General features: G+C 43.0%; 1 protein-coding gene across 1 annotated transcript in view; it reads left to right on the forward strand.

Annotated features, from left to right (window-relative positions):
- trim35-29 (tripartite motif containing 35-29) overlaps positions 1 to 13,668 on the forward strand; it is a gene marked incomplete at both ends in the record, with an annotated part of 61,848 nt that overhangs the window by 20,107 nt on the left and 28,073 nt on the right. Inside the window, one exon of the mRNA XM_080425897.1 lies at positions 1,414 to 1,633. Within this exon, the coding sequence (XP_080282023.1) occupies positions 1,414 to 1,633 (220 nt within the window). The remainder of the gene's footprint in view (positions 1 to 1,413; positions 1,634 to 13,668) is intronic.

Below are 13,668 nucleotides of genomic sequence, written 5' to 3' on the forward strand. Positions count from 1 at the left end.
ACACACACACACACACACACACACACACACACACACACACACACACACACACACACACACACACACACACACACACACACACACACACACACACACACACACACACACACACACACACACACACACACACACACACACCATCCCAGTTGGATTCAATGACAGTTGCTGACAGTTTGTTGAGAAAGATTCAGAATAAGGAAGTCACAGTGAATGCCCAACCACACACACACACACACACACACACACAGTTCTTCAATCCTGCATTTGTGCTGCGACAGCAGACTGTGGACAATTCTTTCTTGAATATTATGTAATATAATATCATACAGTATGTAATAGTAAATCCATGCAAGCTGTCGCCAGGCCATTCCTTTCACTTAAGACAAAAACATTTAAGCGTTACATAAATGTACACTTTGGCGTGTCAGTGGTGCAGAATGAAGGATGATTTCTATGATGGCTCACATGGACCTGTGTGTGTGCGTGCGTGCGTGCGTGCGTGTGCAAGTGTGTGTGTGTGTGCGCACGCGTGCGTGCGTGCGTGTGTGGGTAATGGAGTACTGAAAGTAAAAGAAGCATCATCACAGTATTAAAGTGATATAAAAGCATTATTAACCACTTAAATGGCATCCCTTTTTTAATAGTCATTGTAGACAAAATCTTCAAAAAAAAAATCAATTCATTCAACTTAAATAGTTAAAGTCATACATTTAAAGGAGAGAAAACTCCTCGAGGAAGAAGATAATTTTCAGAGGTCAGAAAGGGACAAGAGGAACCATCTTCTATACTATCTCTATAGTATATCTTTCTACATTATCATTCCGTTTGCAATATAGGCCTATAGAACATACTATAGTTTATTTCACTTCTTTGGCTACGTAATGGATTCTTTCCCTCATTCTCCCTCTCAATCCCCCCCTGCCTCTTTTTTCCCTCCATCTCTATCTCTTTACTCCTCCAGGCTCCATATCACTTACATTTCTCCTCTTCATCGCTCCCCTCCGTATACCCTTCCTCCTCCCTCCTTTCATTTTGCCCTTTCTCACTCTCCATCTCTATCCTCTCCCTCTCTCTGCTGTTGTCCTGTTATACTCCCTCCTTCATCTCTCTCTGTCCTCTGCCTGAAACCCCGCCCCTGCCGTTCCCTTCACACTAACCAATAAAGTTTTTGACTCTTAAATGTCTCCATTTCCTCCTCCACTTTCCTTCGTCCTCTCACCTCTTTTCTCTCATCTTCCTCTCTCTCTCCATTGGTTCCCTGACATCCCATCTATTTCAGCTTCCACGCTCTTCCTCTTCATTGGGTTTCTGTGCACCCCCTCCCCCCTCTCCCCTCTCTCTCGTGTTGCCCTCCAAACCATCTATGCCTCCCCTCTCTCAACTCATCATCTTCCTCTCATCCCTCTGTCCCAGCGTTCCTCCCCTCCCTCTCTGTTGTCCTCCACCTCTCCTGTACACCTCTCGTACCCTCCTAACCTTCTCTTCCCCTCCCCTCCCTGTCCCTCCCTTCCCTCTCCTGTTGTCCCCTCCCCCCTCATCGTCCCTCCCCCACATCCAGTCAGTCCCAGTTCCCAGGGCTCGTTAAACAATGTCCACGTTCACCTGGGATCATCTGCCGAGCACTACCATAGAGGTGACAGTGTGCGTGCGCATGTGTGTGTGTGCACGCGCACTTGAGTGTGCGTGTGCATGTGCGTGTGTGTGTGTGTGTGAGAGAGAGAGAGAGAGAGAGAGAGAGAGAGAGAGAGAGAGAGAGAGAGAGAGAGAGAGAGAGAGAGAGAGAAAGAGAGAATTGTGACCAGCCAGGTGTGAAGACATGTAGTGTGTGTGTGTGTGTGTGTGTGTGTGTGTGTGTGTGTGTGTGTGTGTGTGTGTGTGTGTGTGTGTGTGTATGCGCGTGCAAGCATCCATGTGTACAGCCATGTGTGTGTGTGTGTGTGTGTGTGTGTGTGTGTGTCTGTGTGTCTGTGTGCGTGCGTGCGTGCGTGCGTGCGTGCGTGCGTGCGTGCGTGCGTGCGTGCGTGCGTGCGAGAGAGCATGCAGGTGCCTGTATGTGCTTTGCCATAACTCCCATGGTATGTCTGAAAGAGAGAAATAGACAGGCTCAGAGAAAAGAGAACCAGAGGGAGAGAGGAGAGTGTACTACATGAGAATTGACAGAGTGAGGACAGAAAAATACAACATGTTTTCCCATCTAATAAAAGAGGAGAGAATAATGCTTAGTTTATCCTTACATGCCGCCGGGGTCGCGCACTGAAAATAGCAGAACTACTGAGCAGATTTCACAACACATTGCATCGTGACACGTTGTGAGCTTGTAGATCTGCTATTTTCAGCGCGCGGCACCAGTGTGTAACAGAGTATAGTTTAGGCTTAAGAGGTGGTCACAGCAATTTTTACATTATGACATAATACAAGAATAGAGCAGAGAAATCAATGACATTTGACTGACTGCACCCAAATGTCATCAGACTGGTCAAGTTCTGTTAGGAAAGAGGTAGAGTACGTAGACTCAAATTATTAAAAAATGTTGGCATTTATTGTTTACACCATGCCAAAGATTCACAAAGGTCCGTATACATTTAGTCAAAGACTAAATACTATTTCTGATGTTTAAATATATAATCGTTTTTTATTGTTCATACCGACAGCAATTTATACAGGGTAGCCAGAGACAGTTTATGCTCACGTCCGGTGCAAGAGGAGAATAAGCTTCCAAACCTTGTTCACCAGTTATTCAAGGACAAATAAGGAGTGCTAAACATCAGTGCAACAGTAGTAGTACCCTAATGTTGACCAGATTCACATGGTAGGCATTTTTCTCCCCGTTCAGATTTATGAAAATGTGCAGGCAATGTGTCAGCATACTGTAATTTGATTTTGGTGTGAACGGATTTTGAGTGGCTGCAATCTTGTTTTGGCATTTATTTGGAGGGGGGAGGGGGGGGGGGGTAAAGCGAGCATGGTTTAATAGTGAGAGAGAGACCGTACTACCGCACATACAGCTGAACTTAATATGCTTTCATTAAGGGGCCGTTTAAAAAATGAGCGAGTGGACATGAGGAGATTTTAGGCTACAGGAAAAGCAGCACATCTGTTAACCCCCGCATCCCCGTGATAATGAGTGATGATCATATCACATTATTATTCTGCCTGTAAATGGTCGCTTTCATAGCCGTTTCCTCAGCAGAAAACCATTAGTTCTCCTCTTTTTTTATTTCAACTGATTATGTTACAGTCATCTACCAGCCTGAAGATGGATGGATGCTACATTGATAATTCTCATCACCAAATGCCTAGTCTTGCGTGCTATATCTCCCGTGAGTAGCAAGTACTGTACTCGACTACTCCGCCAACTTTTAACGGTACGTAGCGCAAACTGTATAGGAAAATAGGGCATGCGAGAACGCCTCTTCTACTGTGCTGTCAACTTATGTTCAATATCTTCCCGAAAATGTAACGGTATCCATATCTGAACATTAACTTCATACTCGGATTTCCCACCCCCTGAATATGAAGTTATAGCAAAATGGCAGCCATGAGAATTACAATGATATAACTGGCATAATTATATACTGTAGTATAATGTACATTGTGTAGAGTAAAACACCACACTCTTTGCAGAAGCCCTCGGCCTCCCCACTGAGAAAGGAGGACTGAGTGTGACCATCCATCACCTGCCACTTTTGGGAGGGCCAAGGAGTTCCAAAATAGCAAGGCTACCAAGGCAGTTTGTATGTAAAGCTGTAGTGTACATAATGTCTAGTTGTAGTATGTATAAAAATGTAAGATTCAATAAAACATAGAAATACACAACAATCACCATGCTCTGCAATATGCACAGTAAATATTCAAAGTAACACGCACACACGCACATATACCAGAATGTGAATAAAGAAGCCTACATGATTGAAACAGAATTGCAGCATTAAGCATCTTTTTAATTCAGTGAAAGGATTACTGATTATTGAAATGCTTTACAAAAAAGCATTATTTTTTTCTCAATTCCTCTAGCTAAGGTATAGCAACTACGACAAACACTGCTTCCTAATATAAATCTGAGATTCATTCATTAGACCACCCCTCAACGTACTGTATCCTAATTCAAAAACAGTCTGTATTGGAAAACAGCATCATACTGTAGATGCTGGGCAAATTAAGATTGGCCCAGTAGCCGAGGGCACATAATGTGAATGTGAAAAGGGATATACCACAAAGTGGTTATAGATGCAAACGTTATGTTGTGGCCAAATAACTTTTTCTCAAATGTTTTTATTTCTTTATTTATTCAACTTTTTTTTATTGGAAGAGGAATCTTGAGTGGCTGGCCAATGTTGATTTATAGAATACTACACAAATTGTGGCTCAATGTTGCGGCTCAGTGTGTTGTAAAACCGTGATGCCATTCATTCTGAGAAGAGAACTACTCTTCACTGGAAGTGGTTGTAGGAAACTCTCATGTCCTACTCTGAGGTAGAGGGATTTTTAATTCTAGTCAAACGTTCAGCCTGATTCTGAGATGCTTGATGAAAACGGGCACAGAGTGTTATTTTCAGGGGAGAAAAGAAGAGTAGAAATTGTTATTGATCTTTGCTGCACCTATATTGTATCATCTTTTATAATCTTTTCATTGTTTCTGCTTGAATGCATTACTTTTCATACAGAAACATCAACTCCCTCCACAAAGCTAATGATCCACCCCCCACAGTGGGGTGTCTGGGTATGGGAACTGAGTACACAGCAACCCAAGTCCTTGAAATATTGTTTGAAATTATTGTTTATGCACAACTCTTGCCAATAACGTATATTGAGTCATATAAGTACAGTACTGAACTGAGTTTAACCGAATTGAGTGGAAAATAGAAAGAGAAAGAACAAATTGAAAGGCAGAGACTGAAACACGGTCCACACTTGAGTGCTAAGGATCCGAATGCGGGAAAATGTGTCACACATTACATAATCTTGGCCTCTGTGACAGGATGCATTGGGGGTTGCTCATATAACATGCCTGGCTGGAGTTCTTTCTCACTTTTACCGGGTGTTTTGGATGGTAGATTTTGACAGGGCTGTGGAGCTTAGTGCACATCAAAGCCACATGCAAGGTCCCCGAACCAAGCTGTTCTTTTTGAAGTGCCGTTTGGATACAAGCAGGTAGACATTCATCACAGTGGTGGAATTTGTATTCATGACAGCTAAACACACAAGCTGCTCATCTAGATACAACAGTAGCCCACACGCCCACCTGAATCTGTCTCTTCATTCCCTCTCTCCTTCTCTCTCTCTGCCTCCCTCTATCACTAATACTATCTCAGTCTGCCATTATTTACTGTTATTTTTTTTGCTGACTCTCTCTTTCTCGCGTCCTCCCTCTTCTCTCTCTCTCTCTACCTGTCTCTTTGTTTCCCTGTGTCCCTTTCCTGCACCATACTCTCTCTCTCTCTCTCTCTCTCTGTACTCTCTACTCTCTCTCTCTCTCTCTCTTTCTTTCTGTCTTTATTTCACTCCCTCTCTTTTGGTTGCTTTGATGTTGGCTCCTGCCTGCTGTCACACATAACTATCAAATACCACCTGTTCTGTTCTAAGCTGAACAGGACCTGATTAAAGTCAACTACAAGACTATAGACTACACTCCACTAGCTTGGTCTGACTGGACCAAAACAAATGGCTGAGCCTCTCTGAAACAGTTATTTTTTTTATGATCTGTTCTGTTCTGTTCTCTGCAGCCCAGCTTTGTTCTGTTCTGTCACACTCTTTTCTAGTCTGCGTTCTTCCTTGGATCCGCAGCCAGTAGGTAAGCTGAAAAGTATACGTCTGCTCCATCAATATGCTTAAATACTATGATCCTGACCAGGAACATTAGTGCTGCAATATGATGAAGGGGAGATGTGATGCTGTGCCTGTGTGCGTGCGTGCGTGCGTGCGTGCGTGCGTGCGTGCGTGCGTGCGTGCGTGCGTGCGCAGACACATGTACGTCCTCTTCCAGGTGAGAAGTTCAAGGAGGAGAGAGATACTCATTTGATCCACAGAATAGAGAGATGGGAGGGCAAAGGTAGATGAAGAGAGAGCTAGAACAAGGAACAGAGAGAGAGAGAGAGAGAGAAAAAGAAAGAGAGAGAAAGAGAGAGCCAACATGGGGCAGAATGAGGACAAAAAGGGTAAAAGTGTGGGATGGGAGAGAGAGGGAAAGGCTCAGAGGGCAGGGGAGAGAGAGAGAGAGAGAGGGGTGTGTGTGTGTGTGTGTGTGTGTGGGGGGGGGGGGGGGCGGGGGGCAGGAAAGATCTGGCCACAAGGGAACAGAAGATATTGAAGGGGGTTTGAAGATCAGCAGCAGTTGTATCAAACAGAAGGAGAGTGAGAGTGAGAGAAACAGAATATCCTAACAGCAGGTCCTGTTGCATTTATTCTGGATATCAAATACTATCAATGTAACACGTTACATTTGCAACATGCTTGTCTAGCATTCCCTTTGTTGTTCTTCACAACGGGCCAGTTGTTCTGTCGCCAACATACTGTATTAGCGTTTCAGTCGGCTAATTTCTGGTGAGTATTTCTCCAATGTACACGCAAATCATTCTCAGAAAACAGCACCACGTTCGCATTTTACTGATGCTGGAGAAAGGGGTGAAAAAAAAGATGCAAGCTAAACTATTTTAAATGCAATGTGGTGAAACAGTCCTCTGATCAGCGGGTAGGCTGCTACACAGATTTTGGACATGCTGAGACAACTAAAAGGAGGCACAAGCAGGAGATGAGGAAGCAGAAAGTAAAAGAGGGAAAAAAATAACAAAAAAGGAGTGAGACAGGAGGAGTAGGGAGGAGGAATGAGAACACACTGTAAAATCCAGAGCATTTGTTTAGTTGTGAGTGAGTGTTTTGTAACAGGCTAGCAGGAGCAGAAAGAGCAGTGAATGGGAGGCCAAAGAGGAGAAAGTCTCGCATATCGATTAATGGTGAATACTTAGATGAGCGACGGTGTCGTGGACCCAAAATAGCAGATCTACAAGCTCTAGGATCGAGCTTGTAGCTTTTAGATGTGCACTTGTAGATGTGCACCTACTCCTCCTGTCTCACTTCTTGTTTTGTTCTTTTTTTTACTTTCTTGCTTCTTGATCTCCTAGATTAAGAAGCATATCTACAAGCTCTATGAGCTTTTTGGTGCATTTTTTGGTGCGTGACACGGCATGTAATCAAGTATAAGTACTTTTTTTTTGCAGCACCTGTCCAGCGGCGAGCCTAGAACAGTGACGATCGTTTCTGCAATTTGATGGGTGGAACTGGAAACTCTGGTCCAGGAGTGAGCTGTTGATATTGTTTAATGCGTGTTACATACTGTAGGTTTCAGGGCCTTGAAAGAGTCTGATCCAGCTGCAAGGTGCTGCTGTACTTTCACAGAATGTTAGCTAGTACCTGATTCCTGTTCATCTGGGTCCTGATAAACCAGGGATCGTCTGTTCCTCACTGTAGCACTGTTTGAAAAATAATTGTAATTGTGTGTAATGTGTACTGATTCTGTCAGTGACATTTAAAAGAAAGAAAAAGTTTAAAAACTAGAAAAAGTGCTCCTCGGAGCACAGGTCTCCTCCAAGTCAGATAGGTTATTGTGGCCTCTTGGTGGCGCTATAATAGGCCAATGTGAAAAGGGTGCCATTTTTCTTAGGCCTTGCACGGCAATCGGACACTGCATTCATGATTTGAGGCATTTGTTCAAAAAAAGAATTGTTGCTAAATTAGACCTGCTGGTGGCGCTATAACAGGCCAATGTTAAAAGGGTGGCATTTGCTCCTCAACATGGTGTGAATGTGTGTGCAAAGTTTGACCGCAATCGGACGCTGCGTTCATGATTTGCGGCATTTTGTTCAAAACAAGCCACTACTGCAAACTTTAGATGTCAATCTTAGCCAATCAGGATGTAATATGAAAAATCAAACACATCCGTCTTGATCACATGACTTTAGAGATCATCTGTACCGATTCGCGTGAAATTTGGATAAAATCGGAAGGAGTTTTACACAGATCGGTGCAGTTATAGGTAAAAACACGAATCGGCCTGTTATAGCGCCACCATGAGGCTGATTTGAAAATGTTCAAGTGGCAATTCGTCCTCGGCACAGTGGAAATATGCGTGCAAAATTTCAAGGAAATTGCATGCTGTGTTCATGATTTCAGGCATTTTGTTCAAAACGGAGCACTCCTCTGCAAACTTTGGAAGCCATTTTTAGCCAATCAGGATGGAATATGAAAAATCGGAAAGACCTGTTTTGTTTAATGACTATAGAGATACTGTGTACCGATTTGCGGGATTTTTGGACAAAATCTGTAGGAGTACTGTCAGAAAATATGTTTTGCACAAATCGGCCTCCTGGTGGCGCTATAAAAAGCCCATGTGAAAAATTTGGGGCAGAGGTTCTGCTGTGGCATCCAGGGAGTGTGTGTGCACAGTTTCACGGCGAGCAAGCCAACGGTGCCGGAGATTAGCTATACACAGACAGAATGACGGACACACGGACGGACGGACACACACACGGACGGACGGACAGAGGGCAAAACAAACTCTCTCGCCATGCCTTTCGGCCTGGCGGAGACAACCAGCTCCTGAAAAGAAAATAGATAACATAATCTACAGTAATTGGAAACCAAAATCAATAAAGAGGAACAACTTTAGGTAGCCTACACCTCACTGACTGTACCAAACTGTTTCAGTGAAAGATGAAATGCTAATAATGCTTTCAATAAGTGAAGCGCATATTAAGATAGGAAATAAATAAATTACTTAATTTGCAGCGATACATTGAAAATGATTTAGGTAAACATCATTTCATCCACGATGCTTAGGATAGGACAAGCATATACAGAATTTCTAATCCTTTTTATTTTATCTCTGTGTAGATATCCAACAATCACCCTATCCAAGGCCACAGAATACATTATAGTATGGCTGGATCACCTTCATGCACACATGAACACTGTATTATTATATACATAGTAAACCCACTTTCCCCCCTGCCTCTCTCCCCTCCCCCTATTCACCTTTCTCAATGACATTTCCCCTACACTGCTTTACAAAATGGTTTTACATATGCTAACAAAGCTCATATACCTGAAATTACTGTGCTCTCTCCAACTAAATAAAATGATTCCTTTTGCTGAATGATAACATTGGACCTTCAAAAGGTGCTTTTTGGACTGTGTATTATGCATTTTACACAGTGGAAGCAACATGTATTTTCTTTTAAACATAACAAAATGTCAAAAGCATATTAAACATACAAATGCTTTGTCTCCCTCTCCTCCTGACATAATATATGCCAAACGTCAAAGGCTTTTATCCCAAGTGCCTTCCAATACCCAGAATGCATATTGTGCATCTTTCAAATGTTCAGCCCCAGTGGGAATGGAACCAAAGACATAAAAGCATGTCTTTATAAAATGGAGTTATAAACCAATGCCCAACCCCTGCTGTACCTTAATCGCCCTTTTTATTCTCTTCGCGTACTGTTATAATATCCCAATATGCACTCAGCTGAAATGTGAGTCACTTAGAGAGAGAGTGCACTTGACACCTTACAAGGTACTCATTTCCGCACAGTGTGGAGAGCATGACCCTAAAAACACTAAAGTAATTTATCCAGGTATGATTAATATAATACAGTAGCAAAAACAGCAACTTGCAAACACTGACTGCATACCCATACAAATCTTGTCACAACCTTGAAACACTGAGGTCAACAGCTTTCAGGTGTCCAGATGCTTTGGTGTTCAACAGAATGTGCTTGCGACATCATCTTAAATGTGTTAAGAATGGAACGGCAATCTGTCCATGTACTTGAAAGCATTTTGTGAGAAGAGAAGAGACAGATGTAAAGATGTAGACTCTCCCTCTCTCTCTCTGTATCTAACACCACTAGAAGATAGTGTTTAATTTAAATACCATGTCTGTCTGTCTGTCTGTCTGTCTGTCTGTCTGTCTGTCTCTCTCTCTCTCAAAATGTTACTTGCACAAATGCACATATAGAAGTGAAACAGACAAGTGAAATTGATGTATATGCATGCCTTCTGCGCAAAATAATTTCTAACGATCCCCCTCCTTATTTAGCACATGCCTCATTGCTGCTAAAGATACCATACCTCAAAGGTTTCTTTTATCATACAGTACCTGCTGTTCTACCTGTAGTAGAATAACTTTATCTATATGTTCAGATTTTTATTTCTTATTTTTACTTCATATTACTATTATTATCCATTATTATTACTACTATTATCATTATTAGTGTTATTATTATTATCAGGCTGTTTCTCCCAGTGGATTCCTCCGGTCCCGACAGCCGCAACCCACAACTTGCATCGGGGCAACCGCACTTTCTAGTTTTTATTATTGTGTTGCATTGTTTCGCAATTGCGATTGCATTGTGGTGTTAGCACAGCTTTTGCGGAACATGTCCCACCAACATTCCAATGCATGACAGTCATTCGGCACATGCTCTTCCAGAGCAACGTTCAAAGTGCAAGGTCGGAGTGAGTGCCATGAAAATGAGTCAACCAACAACAGGGTAAGTGGTTGAGGAAATGGAGCGTGAACACTGAACAGGTGTGCTGAAAAAGATTACTAGGATGACACTTTAAACCTGGCATCTATCTAAATAACATACAGTAGTGTCTTTAGACAAGTCAATAACACACCTAGCATCTGTCTAATCAACGCAACCAACATCTATCTAAATAGAAAGGCGGTTAGAGAAAGGGAGTGCATGGTGGGCATGTCTGTCTCTAAGCCTGTCTTTCTGTCTGTCTGTCTGTCTGTCTGTCTGTCTGTCTGTCTGTCTGTCTGTCTGTCTGTCTGTCTGTCTGTCTGTCTGTCTGTCTCTCTCTAAGCCCTGTCTGTCTGTATGTCTCTCCCAGAAGAATGCAGTGAAGGGATGCTGGAATCTGACCTGGTAACCTCCCTCTGTCTCTCACTTTCTCTCTCTCTACACCCCCCCCCCCTGTCTCTCTGTCAGAGCAGAGAAGGGCATTGGAGTTGTGAATATGAGCTGGTAGGCAGCCTGGTGAGTCAGCCACTATAGCTTTACACTGACGCTAACGCTACTGTATGGATCTCAGTGGGGGGGGCTTTCTCTCTCTCTCTCTCTCTCTCTCTGGGGTCTCTGTCTCTCCATTTTCCTCTATCGTCCTTAGTTCCTTCCCTTGATTCGTTCTCTTTTATCTCTCCATCTCTGTGGCACACCACATCTTCATTTCCTTCCCCACTCATCCTCTTCCTCCCTTCGTATCTATAGCCACCCACCGCTCTTTTCCCCTCACCCCTTTCTATTTCTATATCCTCCTACTCTCTCCTTTTCTTGTTTCCCCCTCTCTCTGCCCCTGTTGTTCTCCATCTCACCTCCTCCCTCCCTCCCTCTCTCTCTCTCTCTCTCTCTCTCTCTCTATCTCTCTCTCTCTGATCTCTCAGTGGTCTTGCTGAGGGGCATATGTTGCTCCAGGGAGAAAGGGATGTCAGCTTGGATTTCAGCACTGTCACAACAGGGGAACACACACATGCTTTCAGGCGTGCACACACACACGTGAGCGTGCGAGCGCTCACACACACACACACACACACACACACACACACACACACACACACACACACACACACACACACACACACACACACACACACACACACACACACACACACACACACACACACACACACACACACACACACATCTCACCAGGGTTGAAAACAGCACTTATCTGCAAACGGCCTGACAGACAGAAAACACCCGAGCACAGTAAAATCATCAGTGTTCATTTAACTTTGACACTCTCAGTTCAGTGTGTGTGTGACTGGTGCTGTGTGACCGAGGTTGCAGCTTTAACAATCTGCATAAAGGTTCGCCAGAGAAAAAAACATCTCATCTAAACTAGAGGTGCAGCAGTTAATCAAACTAATCGAGTTAATCAATTATTTTAAAAAATCGATAAAATAATTGATTAATAATCTATCCCTATTTTTTGGCATATCATTATAGGTGAACATTTGTAATAATTATAATAATAATTCAATAATAGTGAAAATAGCAGATCAACAAGCTCACATTTTGTACAACACCCTTGTGCGACAAAGCATAAAATAGGCCTTAAGTGGTAATTCGATTTTAACATTTTAAATTAAAATTGAAAAAAGTGCTTCTCGATTATTTGATGAATCAAAAAAGTTATAATTGCAGCCCTAAAAAGCAATTCCTAATCCATGTCCCTCTACTAATGTCTCTCGGAGAGACAGGAAGAGAGGGACATATGGATTAGGAGATTTCTTCATCGTCTCAGACTCAATCATTCTGCTGGTTCTCCCATCACAATAAAGTCAAATCATCAAGTGTTTCAGGTCCCTTAATATGCCTGATTCCTACTTAGCTGTGGATCATGTCACGCACCAAAAATAGACAACCTACAAGGTCAAACGTGTTGCAGCGCGATGCGCTGTGAGCTTGTAGATATACTATTTTTGGTGTGTGACACAGGCGCTCAACCAAGTATATATACAGTAAATATATATACAGTATATATAATGCTTTAGAGTCCCTTTTTACACACCATTATTAAATCAGTTAAATTGAGCATGTGCTATAACCAAATGATGGTTTGGCATGCAGCAATGTTTTAGAATAACTATCCCGAATAGCTAATAGCTAACTAATAATTCACAAACTGTTAATGAGGTATTAATGATTTCTTAAATGTTTGTTTAAAGTTGGCTATTGATTTAATACTATGCCTTATAAATATCTAATAGATCATGAACAAGCTATTAGTAAACTTCTTACTATTGATTTGTTAAGTATTTGTTAATAGTTGATCAATAATGTTCAGTACAAGTAAACCCCCCTGTTGCCAACTCATCCTACTATTCTAACAGTAGCAGGATGAGTACACCAGAACAGTGGTTTTACCACGGTTCTCCGTTTACTACTCACTATGGGATATCAGCGCCCTCAGGCGATGACACAGAGCAACACACACGCTCCCGACGCCAATACTGATTGGCTAAGGGTATGTCACGAGTCCGGAAGACCCGGGAGTATAAAGCTCCCTCGTGACGTAGGCTCTTCCTCTTTTCTCCACTCTGCATGCGAATGCGCAGAAATTCACACACAAGAAAGCAAGGAAATTTTCAACTATAACCCAAAGCGGGAATAAGGATTATATCCCCACGGGAAAATCCTTGCAAATAAGTTTTCTCCCGGAACTTATTATTAAGTATTTATTTATTTACCTATCCTCTCAGTTTTCCTTATTTCTTGGTCTGTTCTGGAAAAGCCGGTTAGCTGAAAAAGCCGGTTAGCTGCTAACACCGGTTAGCAGCTACTAGCTCATTCATTCTTTCAGTGGCTAGGCTAATACTAGCAGCTACTAGGCTACGCTACTGGCTAGGCTTTAGCCTGTTGTTTTCCCAGACCGAGGACCAAGATGGAACCACCGAGGAGTTGCGGGTTAGCGGAATGCGACCCCCTCATCGCCGCAGACGACCCCCACCGCGTCTTCATCCACTGCTTGGGGGTCGATCACGCGTTCTGCGCCAGGACCCACCCGGGTGAGACAGATGCGTGCCCTAACTGCACGAGGTTAACCGTTTCTCAACTTGACGCTCGGCTCGTCAGGGCTAGGACCCTGGTCGGCTGGACTAGA

This window comes from Gymnoscopelus braueri (genome assembly GCF_963280865.1).
Source record: "Gymnoscopelus braueri genome assembly, chromosome: 4".
NCBI lineage: Eukaryota > Metazoa > Chordata > Actinopteri > Myctophiformes > Myctophidae > Gymnoscopelus > Gymnoscopelus braueri.